Here is a 16,314-nt window from a genome sequence, read left to right as displayed (position 1 = left end):
GTTTTGCCATATAAAGTATAATTCACGCGATAGTTTTATAAGTAATAAAATATTGCCTATATTATAGCCTGTACATCATTTTGTTCTATTGTCAATAGCGCACGCAAAAATAGCAATTTTAATACGGATCCCTAATTTTGAAAAAAAACATAGCCTTACTCGATAAATGGACTACCCAACACTGAAAGAATCATTCAAATCGGACCAGTAGTACCAGAGATTAGCGCGTTCAAACAAACAAACAAACACTGCAGCTTTATAATATTAGTATAGATAAATATATTGTATTATTCATATACTTTTATCTGTGAAACATGTGTTAGGACGCATCTATATTTTTTTTTTATATCTTCCTATATTGTTCAGTTCTTGTGATGTTTGTTGTGTTTTCTTGTAATCGTCAATAAATACTTATACATTAATTAAAGCCGTGTTACCAACTAAACACTCACGTATTGCTGAAAAGCATTTTTTGATTTGTTTGCTTTTTTTTCTTGCAAAGGTTTACGATTTAAGTAACTTTATATTTTGGGCAACGTTGGCATTTTCTCTACCTAGATAATAATTATAAATAAAGAATATAAATTTCCTTTAACTTGTGAGTTTTATATATTTTACAAAGAATGGTATACTAAATGTTATATTGATATCTATAATTCATTATAAAATAAACACTTAGGTACATTTTTTACAGGTCAAGTTAAGGTTCTTGATTTTTCTCTTTCACTGTAAAATGTTCCTGTGGTGCCGCCATTTAATTTAACTGATCATTATTTTCATTTTATATTCTGTATAAATTCCTTAATACCATTTTCACTCATTAAATAAAATAATTGAGAATAAGAAATTGAGTGTTAGATTATTAGCACATATCAATATAACGTTGTTATCGAATATTAACGATTACGGCTGTGAGAGCTCGAACCCTGCCTGTCTTAATGATGGACGTAGAAACCAAATAAAAATTAACGAATGTCGGAAAATTTCTGAAAATCTTTATTTATTATTTATAACAAAAGTGGTACCTAATAAATAAAGAAATACACATGTCGATTTTCAAAATAAATACTGAGCAATTTGAAACAATTTTTTTAAACCATTAAAGCATAATATAATAGTTAAAAAAGTGTTTCAATTGATTTTATGTTTATTTTTTTGCTAAAAAGAAATCTGAGTTATCCCTAAGTCGCGCCTAAAGAAGTTTTCAAAAATAGAATGTTTATTTTATTAAATCATGAGGCAACTAAAAACAAACAATAAAAATTTACATTTTATTTAACATAATATGAAATAGAAGACGTGTCTGACACGCACAACCGACACCAACAATAAGTCTATGCCGTTGAAATATTGCTCAAACTGCTGTGATAATTCTCTTTGTGGGTAGCTCTATAAAACAGCTTTGGCACATGAGAAGGACTGCACCTACGTACTAGTGTGTACACTTTTACAAATAAGTAATCAATTTTATTGTGGAAAAAAAGGCATGCACTTTTGGAATTTCCAAATTATTTTGATCTGTATTTAAATATTTCGATATTGCTAGGAATTAGGAGTATTAACGCAACGTAAAAATTACCCAATGTCAACTGTTGTTTGGCTTATAATCACATCATAACAGTAACATTGTTCACTTAACGTTTCTGTTTCCAAAGACTAGTAGGCAGACTTAAAATATCAAGAAAGTTTTCTTGTTGTCATGTTATCCAGCTGTCTGCTTTCCCTTGAAATGCAAGCTTTTTTTGTATTTTTGTGGGCTATTATTTATATTCTTCTATTTGTTAGCGACTCAATGTATCATAATATAAGCACACTTTGTACCGTGTTCGGCGTTACAATAATAATTTAATTTGCAAACCATCCGACCATGAAACGCGCCGGCACTTAGTTCAGTAGGTAATGGTAAGTGAAATGAATGCCGATTTTTCAAAATATCTTCACTTATGAACCGCTTTTCCAACCGAATGGCTTTGCGAATAAACAAAAACTCATGAGATACGAATGCATCCACAGACAGCAACTACAACATTGCGGTTTTTGGTCAGGTGGCGTTATTGGGGCTTACTTTTTTGAAAACAAGGCCGTAATTGCAGTGACTGTGATCGGCATTCGTTACAGGAACATGATGGCGGAGTTCTTGTGGCCTCAACATTTTTTTTAAAAGGAGGACAAACGACCGTACTTGTCCTGTACCTCGTGTTAAGTGATAACCGCCGTGATAACATTCTCTCCTTGAAAAGATTCCTCTGGTGTTGCAACACCGAGCGTTGAAGCCACCTTGTACACGCTTTTTTTGAAAGAACCCATGTCGTATCGTCCTGGAAACACCGCACAAGGCCTCCGGTCCTCGACATTAACCTATGCGAAACATAGCACTACAGAGCCGCTACTTCACGCCGGTATTCTTTGCGAGTGTGGTAATTAACCCGTACGAGTCTGGCCTGATTGTGCTGACGTCATAAGACGGCGGCGTTACTCTCCCACTACTAAAGAGCCCTTAGTCGCCTCTTACGACACCCTTGGGCCTGGGACTCCCCTATTCTTTTTACGCCCCGGGGAAGCACAGGGAACTTGAAGGCTGGTAGTATGTTATTTTATCTACACCCATGCTTTAAATCCTCTATTAAAGATTCTGAAACAGTTAGCTTATTGCCAACATTAAAACACCCAATGTTCTAATAACCATTACATCATCCAAAGGAGTGTTGTAATGTTCTACTGAATTTCATAACAACACTCCTTTGTTTTTTTTTTCGATCATCCTTCATGCGCAAAGAGTTTCAACAGACAGCCACATTCTTATTGCTCGATGCGTGGTATCTGTATGAATTTCAAAAAAAGAACATTTTCGTTTACGCGTTTTCCACACTACCAGAACGTCGCGCGCCGTTAAAAAAACTAGGTTATTCGAATTCCCGCCATTTTACTTTGATAATTTTATTGTTTTGTTTACAAAAAATGAGCGATTCATTTTAAACGCTGTAAAAGAACATTATATTCGAGTGAATTTTAATTATTGCACTATACAACATGTAAATTACTACTAAAATAAATAATTGTTTTATTAGTACTTAGTTTATTTGTATGTAATCAGTAATGAATGATATTAGGTTACTACTAGGACTGGTGTTTTAATGTTAGCAGTAAGCTAACTGTTTCAGAATCTTTTAGAGGAATCATATTCTGGGTGTAGATAAAGTCTTGTATGCAACTGTTGATAATTAGGTATTAAAACACTCATGTGATACTATGATAAAACCACGTTCGTGTTTTAATACCCCTTATTATGCAACAGTTGCATAAATAATTATTATAACATTCTCAATAGATAAGAAAGAGATAAAATTACAGGAATCAAAACAAGCCAACGTGTGTGAGCGAGATAGACATTCGTCTGTCAGCTTGATATATTGGTCGACGATATTTTTTTGACGCGGCGAGTAAACTTAAAAAATGATTTGAGCACGAAGTTTTAAATAGGTAGTTCTATTGTTTGGTTATATTCTTGATAGAAAATAATGCGTTGGGCACTTTTTGGTAGGGGAAAATCTTATGGGTTTGCGTCACCGACATGCTCATGACAGGCGCACGCGATAAATGACCGAAATGCTTATAGCAGTATATATAGCTGTACAGCTGACGTATTGTGTATTAGTGTTATGTATTTTTGACATAAGTGAAATTGAATGAATTGAAAGTAAAATAAATATAGGGCTGTAATTAGGGTTGTGTCGCTTGTTTAGACAAGGGGATTATTTTGCTGATATAACAGAAAGATAAGCCTTTAGCGACATGTCGCATAAATGTCGTTTTCCATAATTGCAGCCAATAAAAAATCTTGATATGATGATATAACTCTCGCAAATGTTTGTTAATTATCTTTACACACCCTTGTCAATTCAATCCCACACTCTCTTGGGATTTCATTATTCGCTCCTTTCCTTTTTCCTTCATCTTATGTACCTACTACCTACAATACTTATATAAATTGAAATGTTGTAAGTTTACCGTTAAGTAAATATAAGTACCTAATTGTAATATTGATGGAATTTAGAAATTACTTATTATTTTAAGTAGGTTAGTACTTTGGAAGACAGCACTAGCACACAATTGTTTTATCAGGGAGTATCTAGTAGGTAATTCAGAAGATCAAATTTATTTGTTTCAAATTAAAACAAAAATATTGAAATAAATCATTTTTATTGTCAACAATATTATTTACATGAAATCTTTACTACTTTTTACACTTATGTCATAATAAATCATTAGTTTTATACCTACATGATTTATAATAATTCATAATATAATAACATCTTATTTTACTAACATATAGTGGACTAAGTTTTACAACATGTAGGTACCTACACGGTCAACCTAAAGCATACAATATGGATCAAAGGACAATGGCTTTAAAAAGCATTGCCACTCTTACATATTAAATATAGTTCCAATGTTTTGCCTAACTTTATGAATAAAAAAGAACAAGATTGAACATTATCTGTAGTTGTCAAACAATCCAACTGAGACAAAAGGAAATATGTGAAGCGCCTATAAATTATGAGCTAGTTAAATATATAATTGTCATTATAACTTTCATAAATTATTGATATAGAATATAAAGCATTTTCTACAGTTTTCTTTTAACCTGTTATCGTCGGCCTGTGTAGTGCTTGGCTTTCTATGAACGATTTGGCTTCCTATTACTTGAGTGAAGTCTCCGTTTTGATTTTTTTATTAGTCTATGGATAAAATAAAGAAAATCATCTTAATGAGGTTAACTTCTTTTATGAAGGTGTGAAGATTCATTATGTTAATATACATTAAAAGCCAAATGGATTGGTGTTGTTATTGTTATTAAGACGAAACCAAAGTATTATAAAGATCAGGTAGTATTTCACCACATTTTGTTGACACTTTGATATCTGCTATATCATCTGCTCTAGTCGGACCTATATTCAATACAGCAACATCTTTATTCTCTTCTTTTGCTTGTAAAATAATTCTGTAACTTGAATATACAGTTAAGCTTGAGCCCATAACAAAAACAGCGTCACTTTTCTTTACTTCTTCTCTTACTTTTTCTACTCTTTGCTTTGGTACATTGTCACCAAAAAATACTATATCCGGTTTCAATGGCCCTTCACAGTTTGGGCAAATGGGAGCTCTAAATCTTTCAACTTGCTCCTAGAAAGTGATTAAAACATTAATATTATATCATTTTCAAAAAAAAAAATATACCAGCCTGTCCAAACGGAAAAGCTGCTTGAATGGTATTTTTTGCATAATTTTTGCATTGTTTTAGTCTACATAAATTATAGTATAATTTTCAAAATGGAGAGCCTGTTCTACAGTTCATAATATGTCACTTCAGTTCTCACTGTGTAAGAATACTACAATTCCAACATATATTATTCTAAATTACTGATTAAAGATTTAAAGCTAAAGGCTTGCCAGGCTAGATTACCTAATTTAATTATTATTACTTTGATAACATCCAGGAAATTTTCTTTTTTTATTTTCGAGGACCATTGGATTTCTACATTATTATTTATTAGTTCAAGCACATTCTTACTGAAATTTCCATAACATTTTAAACTTACGTTATCTGGAGTTATGATTTGCGAGTCGATCTTGGCAGATATTGTAAAGCACTTCTTTTGTCAAGTCTTACGGTCTGATTCGGGTTAAAACAGATAGGAATATTAACGTTATTTACTTCCTTGGGCTATTCAGGCTCATTCATTCAGCTTATATCTGCTTTTCCTTCAGCAGTATCAACTACAAGCTTTCTGATATGCCTTGTTACAGAACATAAACTTTGAGATTTTTCAATACTAATAATTTATATGCTTTACCAAAATGAAAAAAAAAATTCGATCAAATATATCCATTTCAGCTGGAAGCTGCTGGACAAAGGCCTCCCCTAGGCTCCCCCTGGCCGCTCCATCTTGTGGGCCTATCGACTCTATGTCATCCGGAAAATATGTATTTAAATTAATAAACTATAACTTTAAATTGTGCGTAAGATTGCATATTATACCTTTGATAGTTCAACATCACCATCCGGTCTTATCATATTAAAACTCGTTTCCATCTCAGGATTTTGTTTCAGTAATTCAACTTGCAACTTAAATCTGTCGACTTCATGTGAACACTCGAGACATTTTACTATGTAACCACATCCATGCAGCTCAGTAACGTTAAGTGATCCCGCTTTGTGATGCAGTCTGTCAACATTTTGTGTTACTACAGCTTTCACTTTACCCCTCTGTAAAATCAATACAGGTATTAACATAATTAGTGTATCTTGTAAGCAATATGTTATGTTAAAATAATGACTGTTTTACTAAGTGCATTTAAATATTGACAAGGAGTGGTGGTAATAGTGTATATTATGTTATATAATTTTTATGGGTGTTGTACCTGTTTAAAGCACCTGAACTGATTACATATTGGAATTGGGCATGGAAGTAAAAGAGATAATTAATTATAATATTATTTTATAATACACTAATTAGCCACAATTTCTAATTGAGACATACAATAAACCACTGGACTATGCTGCAAACATGAAAAAATTAATATCCTAAATCCAGCTGAATGTTGTATGTCTATCCTTTGTGCCTCTTGCTGTAAGTACGAGTGCTATTTACAATAATGTCGCATTTCCTCACGAACTCGTAGGTTTTGTTTACCCACCAAGGCTGTCTACCTCTCTGCCACTACATAGGGAGGATGACTCGCTGACTCATGACGCGGAATGTCACGAATGCTCGCATAGTGTACGGACCTATTGTTAAGTTAAAGCGAATCGCTTTTGTGTTCAAGTTTTCTGAGAAAATCTCTGCATAGAAGCACCCGTTGTTGAGGCAACGGAGGGGAGTGTCTGCGCAAGCCGAAGCCGGACCTAACATCACGCATGGATAGGCCCCCAAGGTCACACGCATACGTCGAAAGAAGAAGCTACGATGGATCCTCTCGAGGAACCACCACCTGGCCCGTCACAAGGCCTAACAACAGAAGATGAGGAAGTCATGAAGACGCAAAACGATGTTGAGGGTACTTCACAAAAAGTGCCCCCCCCCCCCCCCCTAGCACACCCGCCGCTGACATCCGCGCCGAGAACGCCATACCGCACCAATTATCGCCGACAGCACTTTATGAGCGTGATATCCTCACGCTCTCTCAGTTAATGCTAACTGAGGTGCTGTCGGACGGTATGCTGAGGTGGATGGCCATATATCTGCGCATCCAGAAGGCCGAACAAGAAGGTACGGAGCTTTCAGTAGATGACCAGGTCGCACTTGAGTTCGCGCAGAAGTCTATCCTTACACTGCCGCCAGTAGCTGCCAAAACGTCGCCGATGCAAATAATCGACGACAACAACCAAACGTCTCGCAAGCGAACTCTGCGACGCTCGACATCACCAGCGCAGCCAACCCGCGGGAAGCAGACAAAAACCGACGTGTCTCCGGTTTCGTCTCGACCGTACACAGAAACACCGAAACCACAGAGGGTGACTTTCGCCAAGGCGACCGCTGCACGCCCCACGCAACCCTACGTTGCCCGTCCAGCGCCGCTCCTCCGGCACCGCTCAATGTCGCCAGACTTGCGCCATCCAAGGGCGCCGGGCAAGCACCGATAGCCGCAACCCGCCCATCGCAGCCCAACGCTGCGCTTCCTACGCCACCCGCTTTAGAAACGCAACCCAAGAAGCCTCGGTACCCGCCAGTACTGATCGAAAGGCTGGAAAACTGGTCTAGCCACTTCAAGATACTGGCGGGAAAACTGAATCGACCGCCAAACGGCCGCCCGTATAAAAACGGATTCCGATTCCTGCCGGACGATGAGACTGAGTACAGAATGCTGCAGGCCTATTTCTCGGATCTCGAGAAAGAGACAGGGCTGTAGTGGCATTCATACTCACCACCCGAAGAGAGAAATGTAAAGGTGGCGATCCGAGGGCTGCCAACGGAGACTTCTACCGAAGCCTTAAATGCAAAGCAGTTTGACGTTGAGCATATTAAGAACATTAAAGGCAGACAAGGACGTCCCGGCAGTATATTTTACGTGTCACTTAGAAAGACACACAATATACAGTCGATATACGGGGTGACTGAATTACTAAATATGCTGGGGATCACCATTGAAGCATGGCGAGGCAAGAAGGGCCCTTCGCAATGTCACAGATGCCAAAAGTTTCGCCACAGCTCCCACAACTGCCACCGACAACAGCGTGTGTGCGCTGTGGAGAGCCTCACAGGGCCAGCGAATGCCCTCGCCCAAAGGACGAGGCCGCCACGTGCAAGAACTGTGGCGGACCGCACCCGGCAAACTATAAAGCCTGCCCAGTATTTGTAAAAGAGATGAAAAACATGCACGGCGGTACGGTACCCGAAACAAGTCAACCTCGGGGGAGAAAGGGGACTGTACTGACCGTGCTATCGACGGTGGAAGAAACGGCTCCGACCTCCCTAATGGCCCCAGCAAACCCATACGGCGGTTCAGTTGATAAGAAGAAGCGGGGCAAAAAGACAAAGTCAAAACCAAACGCAGAGGTACCAGCAAAATCGGCGGAGATGGGGCAGAACGTCAATGTCTTGAAAAACATGATGAAGCTGCTCCAGTCGCTAACTGACGAGGACAGGAACACCCTTAAGGGCTTGAGCCAGCTGATTCAATGAAATGGAAATGGAGGGTAAACTAAAAATAATATATTGGAACGCAAGTACCCTCAGAGGTAAAGTGCGTCGGGTGAATACCTTCTTACAGGATTATCGAGCTGACATACTGCTAGTCAGCGAAACACACCTGCGGCCTAGTGATATATTTAAAATACCTAACTATCACATATATAGAAGAGATGAGGTATCGCCGTCGGGACAGGTGTACCGAGGACTAGCAGTATTAGTTCAGCGAAGAGTGATACACCAGTTGATACCCGTCACAGAATACGGAACATTCCAAGCATTGGGAATTCTTATCAATGTGGCGGGTAAAATAATGCGTATTTATACAATTTACAGGCCACCCGGAACAAGCCTAGATAAGATGGAGTTAAGGTCATTATTCGACGGGAACATTCCAACGATAGTGGCAGGCGACCTTAACTCTAAACTGACGAGATGGTTGAGGAGCGCTATGATGTCACAGGCCCTACATCGTGGACCCACTATATGCCTGACGGAAGCGGTGACGTGATCGACCTGGTGCTACACAAAGGACTCGACACCGCAATTCCAGAGTTGAGCGTACTGCACGAACTCGACTCTGACCACAGACCGGTACTGCTCACTCTGGAATTCCTTCCCAGTAGGGTCTGCGAGACGGAAAATCAACTGGGAAGTGTTCCGAAACGAATTGCATACAAGAAGCACAACAGGGCCTGTAACTACAAGCAAAGACGTAGAAAATGAAACCGAGGCACTCACGAACGCCATCCAGCTCTCTCTCAAGTCAGCAACGCGCACCTCTAAGCAGGGGAAAAAGCAAGAACAGCTCCCGGCGAAGATACGGATACTAATAAACAATAAGAGAGAGACAAGGAAACTGTGGCAAAACACAAGATGTCCTACAATCAAACGTCGACTCAACCATCTCATAGAGCAAGTACGCATAGCTTTGGACGAGTACGCAGCCGAGGGGTGGGAAAGTCACATTTTAAAAATAAATGACGAAGTACCCTCAGTCCACAAGCTATGCAAACAGCTCTCCAGCAGCCCCAAACCAGTCCAACCACTTTTGGACCGCGAAGGCCTTCTGAAGTTCGCAGCGGCAGACAGGGCGGAAATCCTGGCCGACAGTCTGGAGCGACAGTTCGCACCAAATCCAGACTTGGATCCCCAGCACACCAGAACCAGGTGGAGGAACTTGTGGAGGCATATCTAGCAAGAAGAGAGACCACAAACGACCAAGACCAGCTGTTCGTGACTCCAGGCCAGGTGTCGAGGCTTATCAAACGCCTACCTACAAGAAAAGCACCTGGTCTGGACCAAATTACCAATGAAGCACTGAGGAACATGCCAGGGAAGAGTGTGGTCGCGCTCACTCGCATCTTTAACGGCATATTCCGCTCCGGCCATTTTCCAGACGCCTGGAAAACAGGCAAGGTGGTGATGCTTCTAAAACCAGGGTAGGACGCCCGCAAACCGGAAAGTTACAGACCCATCACATTGCTAAGCACTCTCTCCAAACTGTTCAAGAGAGTCTTACTGAAACGTGACGCCATACACAAAACCGAGAGAGGAGCAATTCGGGTTTAGAACAACGGTTCTAACACTCCAGGTTCGGAACACTCCACCACCTTGCAAATCATACGAATGGTAAACGAGATGGCCGTGAGCCACAACAAGAAGGAATATGTCGCAGCCGTACTGCTAGATATGGAGAAGGCCTTCGATCGCGTATGGCACGAGGGGTTGCTGTACAAGATGATCAAAACTGAGATGCCAGTGCAAATAATCAAAATATTAGCTGCATTTCTCACAAACAGAAGATTCCTTGTCTGTGTGGAGGATTGCCAATCGAGTGTTAGGCCAGTGAGAGCCGGAGTACCTCAAGGAAGCTGTCTCTCTCCGCACTGCTATGCCTGGTATACTGACGATATCCCGGTCGTTGGGCAGGCTAAGCTAGCACTATACGCGGATGATGCAGCTTTCTACGCATCCTCCTACAGACCTGAGTTTACAGTGAAAAGACTCCAACCAACACTAGAAGCGCTACCAGAATGGTTGAAGAAATGGCGATTAGTTGTGAACGTAACAAAAACGCAGGCGATCATCACCGGAAATACAAAACTACCCTCACCCTTGAAGCTGATGTCGGAGGAACTCCCATGGAGGCCGGACGTCAAATACCTGGGAGTTACCATTGACCGGAGACTCAGCTTCAAGAAGCATATTGACAGCACCATCGGGATGGCGAGGGGTGCTCGCGCCAAGCTCCAGCCCATCCTGCGGTCCAAGCTGCCACTAGGAACCAAATTGATGATATACAAAACATACATACGGTCCAGACTGACCTATGCAGCAGCAGCTTGGTACCCGTATCTCACAGCGTGGAACCGGGATCGCCTGCAAGCACAAGAAAACCTCGCGTTGCGTGCCATAGTGGGCGCACCGCGATACGTACGAAACGCAACAATCTCCAAAGATTTGAAAATTGAAAATCTAGACGCCTTCGTAAGAAGGATTACAACAGACATGTTCCGGCGAACAGACGCCTCGTCACACCATCATCTGGTGGGAATTGCCCCGCTACATGCAAGACCCCCAGATGAGGAGGGTAGACGAAAAATGAAGGCGTACTCAAGGGACTGCGTGAATGAAGAGGAGGATGAAAACTCCACTAGATCCCGGAAAATTCGAAAACTGACAGACTGACCGACTAAGCTACGAGCTAAGGCACAAAAAAAATCAATCAAAAAAAAAAAAAAATAATAATAATAATAATAATAATAAAAATAAAAAAAAATCTTTGTGCCCCAAGCAAGTAGCGACGACTCCAACTGACTCTCCCAACGTCTTGGGAGAAGAAGTGCCAGGGTATAGGGCCCCGCCCTGACACCCTCCTTCCGCCCTCACACAGGAGGTGAGAAGAAAACTCGACGACGACTCATGACGCCAAAGATTAAGCTGATCTCTTGGGCTCTCTTCGCGTCCAACTCAACTGTGGATAACCAAGATGGCGCCATGCTTAAGGCTCGTTTCAGATTTATAAATTGCCCCCTTCAGCTGTATATCTCACTCATAAATTCACGCAAGTTGCCTGAGAGGTTATGCAAAGCTTTAGCTGATTAGAGCATCAAGGTTGTTGTAGACGGTGATACTCCAACTAAACCATAGAACCCATAAACGCTGGTGGCCCGTAAGGCTGCGTGCTATTAGCTACACTATGCAGGCGACATTTTTCTTTTAATGAAAATAAGGGACTACACGAGCAGGACGTTCAGCTGATGGTAAATGATACGCCCTAACCATTACAATGCAGTGCTGCTCAGGATTCTTGAAAAACCCAAAAATTCTGAGCGGCACTACAATTGTGCTCGTCCCCTAGAGACATAAGATGTTAAGTATACCCAGAATAAACTTGTATCTTGTGTATGCAATGAAAAATTTCAAAATGAGACTGGGAAAAGATGGTGCCTAAAATAAACTAAATTGAGCACCTTCTTGAGTTATTCATCCATTGATGGCACACATACTTTACGCAAATTTAAGTCACGAATGCCATTTCAGAATTGGACCAAATTGAAATGGGACTACATGAGCGGCACCAGCTTTTAAACAAAAAAAATAATCATCAAAATTGGTTCTCTGAGTCGAAAGATTGAGAACCTCCCCCTTTTTATTTTATTTTTAGCCAACTTCAAAAGTTGGCTAAAAATAAAAATTCAATTGTTAAGCATATAGTGGACTAGTTATAAAGCCTTTAGACTTTATAGTGTATGCTACTCTTAAATAACAATCACGAATGTTACGTAACACATTAGTAAAACACGGTAGCATTTGTGAGTAAAAATACTCATATATAATATAAAAATATTTATTAATTTGTCTTTTGAAGTTTTAGGACAACACATAGTTTGATTTGTCAAAGGAATAGTCTATCCACCACCCCAATTAAAATTAAAATATAAAATTTGCAATGTTAATGTTACCCTTGTTTGAAAATATTTAAAACTTCCGAGACAAAAGTGCTGACTACCTTCAAGATCACTTTGACAGTAAACCAAATCGCGTCCTGTATGTTGTTAACTTCCTGTATGTTAACCAACATGGGGCTGGTGTTGCCATGACTAAAATAATAATACTACAGGCTGGGCATCTAGATTAACGGTCGTTCCCAATATTCAGTCTATCTCTTACTTGAGATAAAAATCGTTACTATCATTGACTTTTCTGTCCCAAAACTATGTATATACTATATTTACATAATGTAAACTTATCGACGGTAACTAACCTTATACGTACACGCTGTCTGTCATTACCCGTGTAGCTTACCAGCGATAGAAGTTTGTATGGAAATTGCAATTCACACGTCCCAATATAAGGCAATAAGAATGACTTATCGGATATATTGGGACTGCTTCAGATTATTAACAGCTAATTACTGACAGTAGAAGGTAGTAACTGATCTCTATCTGTAGATAGTATACTGGAAACGGCGGTAAATCATCTTCGTAAAAAGTGGAACATATGATTCATAATTCAAAAGTGCTGCACGACACATATTGGTCGGATCACTTTCACATTACATCAATTTTTTTACAGGCCTTCACGTCTGACTTTTTGAATTGCGAATTGGTCGATTAAAACTTCGCAATCTAAACGTTGAAGTACGTCGGATTCGATGCATAGAATAGCTAAGCTATTGAGTCTAATAGCGGTCATTGTAGAATGTACAAAGTTTTTAACTCTCTTCAAACATGAAAACGATCGTTCTGCACTTCAGTTTGTTACAGCTAATGTCATAAATATTCGATAGGCGATTTCCACGTTTTCAAACTTAGTATACAAGTCGTTTGCATGCAACAATTTCAAAAGATCAGAAGGCGAATTCTTTTCTATAATTTTTCAGTGCAATAAGCATGAAGTGCACAAATTCGTCATCGAGATCTGAAGAATAAACATTTAATAATTTCTCTATTATCCACTTGGATTGGCCACTTGGCCAAATTTAGTGATAACTGAGAACTTTTCCTGAATTTTTTCATAAGCTGCACATCTTTTACGCAATTCAGAATCCAGATTGTTTTTATTATAAATTTTTACTAAACATGCCAACATTATAATTTACAAATAATGGATAAATTGAATTTCTTGAATTATCAATTAAACCAAAAATTATTAATTAATTATATTGAGCAATCTTGATAAGACTAAAAAAAATTTTTTTCAATTTCAAAATTTTGTCACCCTGTGTACTTGCCCCAACTGCCCTTAGTGTAAATCCACCGCTGATCACAATCTACAAAAAATTATTGCTGCAGTGCAGTATATGAGTGTATTATGCTTGCAACTCATTTAGCTCTTTTTGTTTTAACAGTGTGATAACTAGTGATGCAACGGATCTCTGTTTCTGTTTCCGCAAGTCAGGAAGTTCCGCGCGCTTTTTAACATTCATTTCTGCTTCTGTTTCCGCTACTTTTATAACGGAGACACAATCGTATGTTTACGACGGCTGAGAGTTAAGCATGCGCGGCGCGAGGCGCGTGCGAGTCGTCGAGAGTCCAGCCGACGTCATCATCAATGATGATTTCACCATTTCAAATGTTAAGTACAAACATAGACCAAGAAATCACGACCACAACTAATAAGAGTGACAATATCCTTTTGGAGATACAGTCACATTTTCAGGAGTTCAAAAAATAATAGTGATTACCTCTAAAATATGAAGATCCTCTTGTGTGGTGGAAATTAAATTCATACAAAGACTATAATCTTTTGCCATTAGTGCACCAATATATGTCGGTAACCCCCTAGCAGCATCACCAGTGAGCAATTATTTAGCGGAGCTGGTTTGGCTTATATAATAAGAACTTTTCATAAAATATAATTTACCACTACTTAATTTTGAATATAAATAAAATGTTCAGTTGCAAAGTTGCAATATTGTTTTCTATAGTAGATTTCTAATCTAGATTTGGTGTATTTTTATTAAAAAATATATTTGTAAATTTGTTTGTTTTTTTTTTTCATATTATTTACACATACTGCATCCGTTTCCATTTCTGCTAAAATTTACTTTTGACATCTATTTCCATTTCTGGTTCCGCTAAGACACTTCTGTTGCATCACTAGTGCAATAACACAGTTGCAAGAAAAAACAGCATGTGGGCACAGTGTGCTCGAGTTGACACAAACAATATAGCTAAGTTACCCATGTCCACATGCACAGCATGCTATGTATTACAACTATGTAACTAAGAGTAGTTTATTAAATGTAACTTATTCATTAAAATAGGACTTTATTTATTAAAATAGATTACCTTTTCAAGATCCTTTATAACCAAATGTGTTGTACTTGGTTGTATTGAGCTGAATCTAGGCCATCCAATAAAATTTCGAGCCCAGTACCTTTGCCGTACCTTTGGATACTTGACAAATTCCTGATACTGTACAGGCTTGTGATTAGATCTTGCATACAATCCAACTGTTTCCGATCTGTAGTCAGGAATGCCTTTTAAAAATGAGTTAACAACTAAGATTCTTACAAGCAATGTTTGTCACAGGTAACATTACCAAAGACTTACCAGACTCGGTTGAAATTCCAGCACCAGTTAGGACCAAAATGTGATCATGATTATGCAAAAATTTGAGGAGCTTCTCATAGTCTTCTTCTTTTGGTGGTTTATATGCAGGAACACAAACAATATGTCTAGTAAAGCGGGGTTGAATAATGTTTCTGAGGTTGATCAACATTTTCATAACGATGATATAAGATACTTATGACTTATTTAATATTATTAATTTTATCGGCAGGCACAAAAATAATATTAAATTAGTATAAATAAAATATAAATCTATTTTAAAATTCCAGTCTATTTACATTTCCGAAAAAGATCAAATGACGTTTTTTTTAATTTCCATTCGTTTTGCAGATTTTGGCTCGCACGCAGTGTTGCCAGATACGAAAGTTGAAAATGCGGTAGCGGTACTTTAAAAATGCGGATTTTCAACAAAAAAAGCGGAACTTCTTGTTTAAACATTATATATTAACATGAACAATCGATAATGTACCTAACATTATCGATTGTTCTTTCTCCATAAGCTTCATTTTTTTATATGTTTATTCATACCAGGAAAAGAGATTTTATAAATTAAAGGGAATATGTCAGTGGTCATTAAAAATGTAAGTGTTTAAAAGGAATTTTATTCTTATTCCTTATTCGATGGAAAACACATCCTCAGCATTATCTCCCGACTCTTCGACCTCTGCTTTTGGAATGTTGTAAAACTGTTTGACAGTCATCTTTGCCAACATGTTTGGAGAAGCTTTGAAATTTTTGGAACAGCCCCTCATTTTTTCTTACAGCCTAGTCCGCCAAATGAACTCCATTGACTGTTGGTGTAATTAGACGATTTCGCTTGCCAGTTTTTATATTATTTATTTTTGAAAATTTCCTCTCATAATCTGCATTTGAAATAAGAACTGACAGAGCTGTGAGCGCGAAGTTAGGAAGATTTGTGAACAGCCGTTCACCAATTTCGTCTTTCACCATTCATTCAACAAGTCACCATTTTTTCGTGTACTACTGTTACAACAGTCTTTTCAGGTTGGAAGTATTCATTCAACCAAGTAAATTTTCAACTT

At 38.6% G+C, this 16,314-nt stretch overlaps 1 protein-coding gene across 1 annotated transcript; it reads right to left on the bottom strand.

The window, feature by feature from the left end:
• Nucleotides 1-4,235: 4,235 nt before the first annotated feature.
• LOC126974214 (NAD-dependent protein deacylase Sirt4) lies at nucleotides 4,236-15,574 on the bottom strand. Its single transcript, XM_050821669.1, has 4 exons — nucleotides 15,254-15,574; nucleotides 14,990-15,180; nucleotides 6,041-6,268; nucleotides 4,236-5,184 (listed from the first exon to the last, which is right to left on the bottom strand). The coding sequence occupies exons 1-4, from the start codon at nucleotides 15,426-15,428 to the stop codon at nucleotides 4,855-4,857; spliced, it is 924 nt and encodes a 307-aa protein (XP_050677626.1). The 5' UTR covers nucleotides 15,429-15,574; the 3' UTR covers nucleotides 4,236-4,854.
• Between the last annotated feature and the right edge of the window lie 740 nt (nucleotides 15,575-16,314).

This window comes from Leptidea sinapis, chromosome 31 (genome assembly GCF_905404315.1).
Source record: "Leptidea sinapis chromosome 31, ilLepSina1.1, whole genome shotgun sequence".
NCBI classification, from domain to species: Eukaryota; Metazoa; Arthropoda; class Insecta; order Lepidoptera; family Pieridae; genus Leptidea; species Leptidea sinapis.
This window is presented reverse-complemented; position numbering and strand designations above follow the sequence as displayed.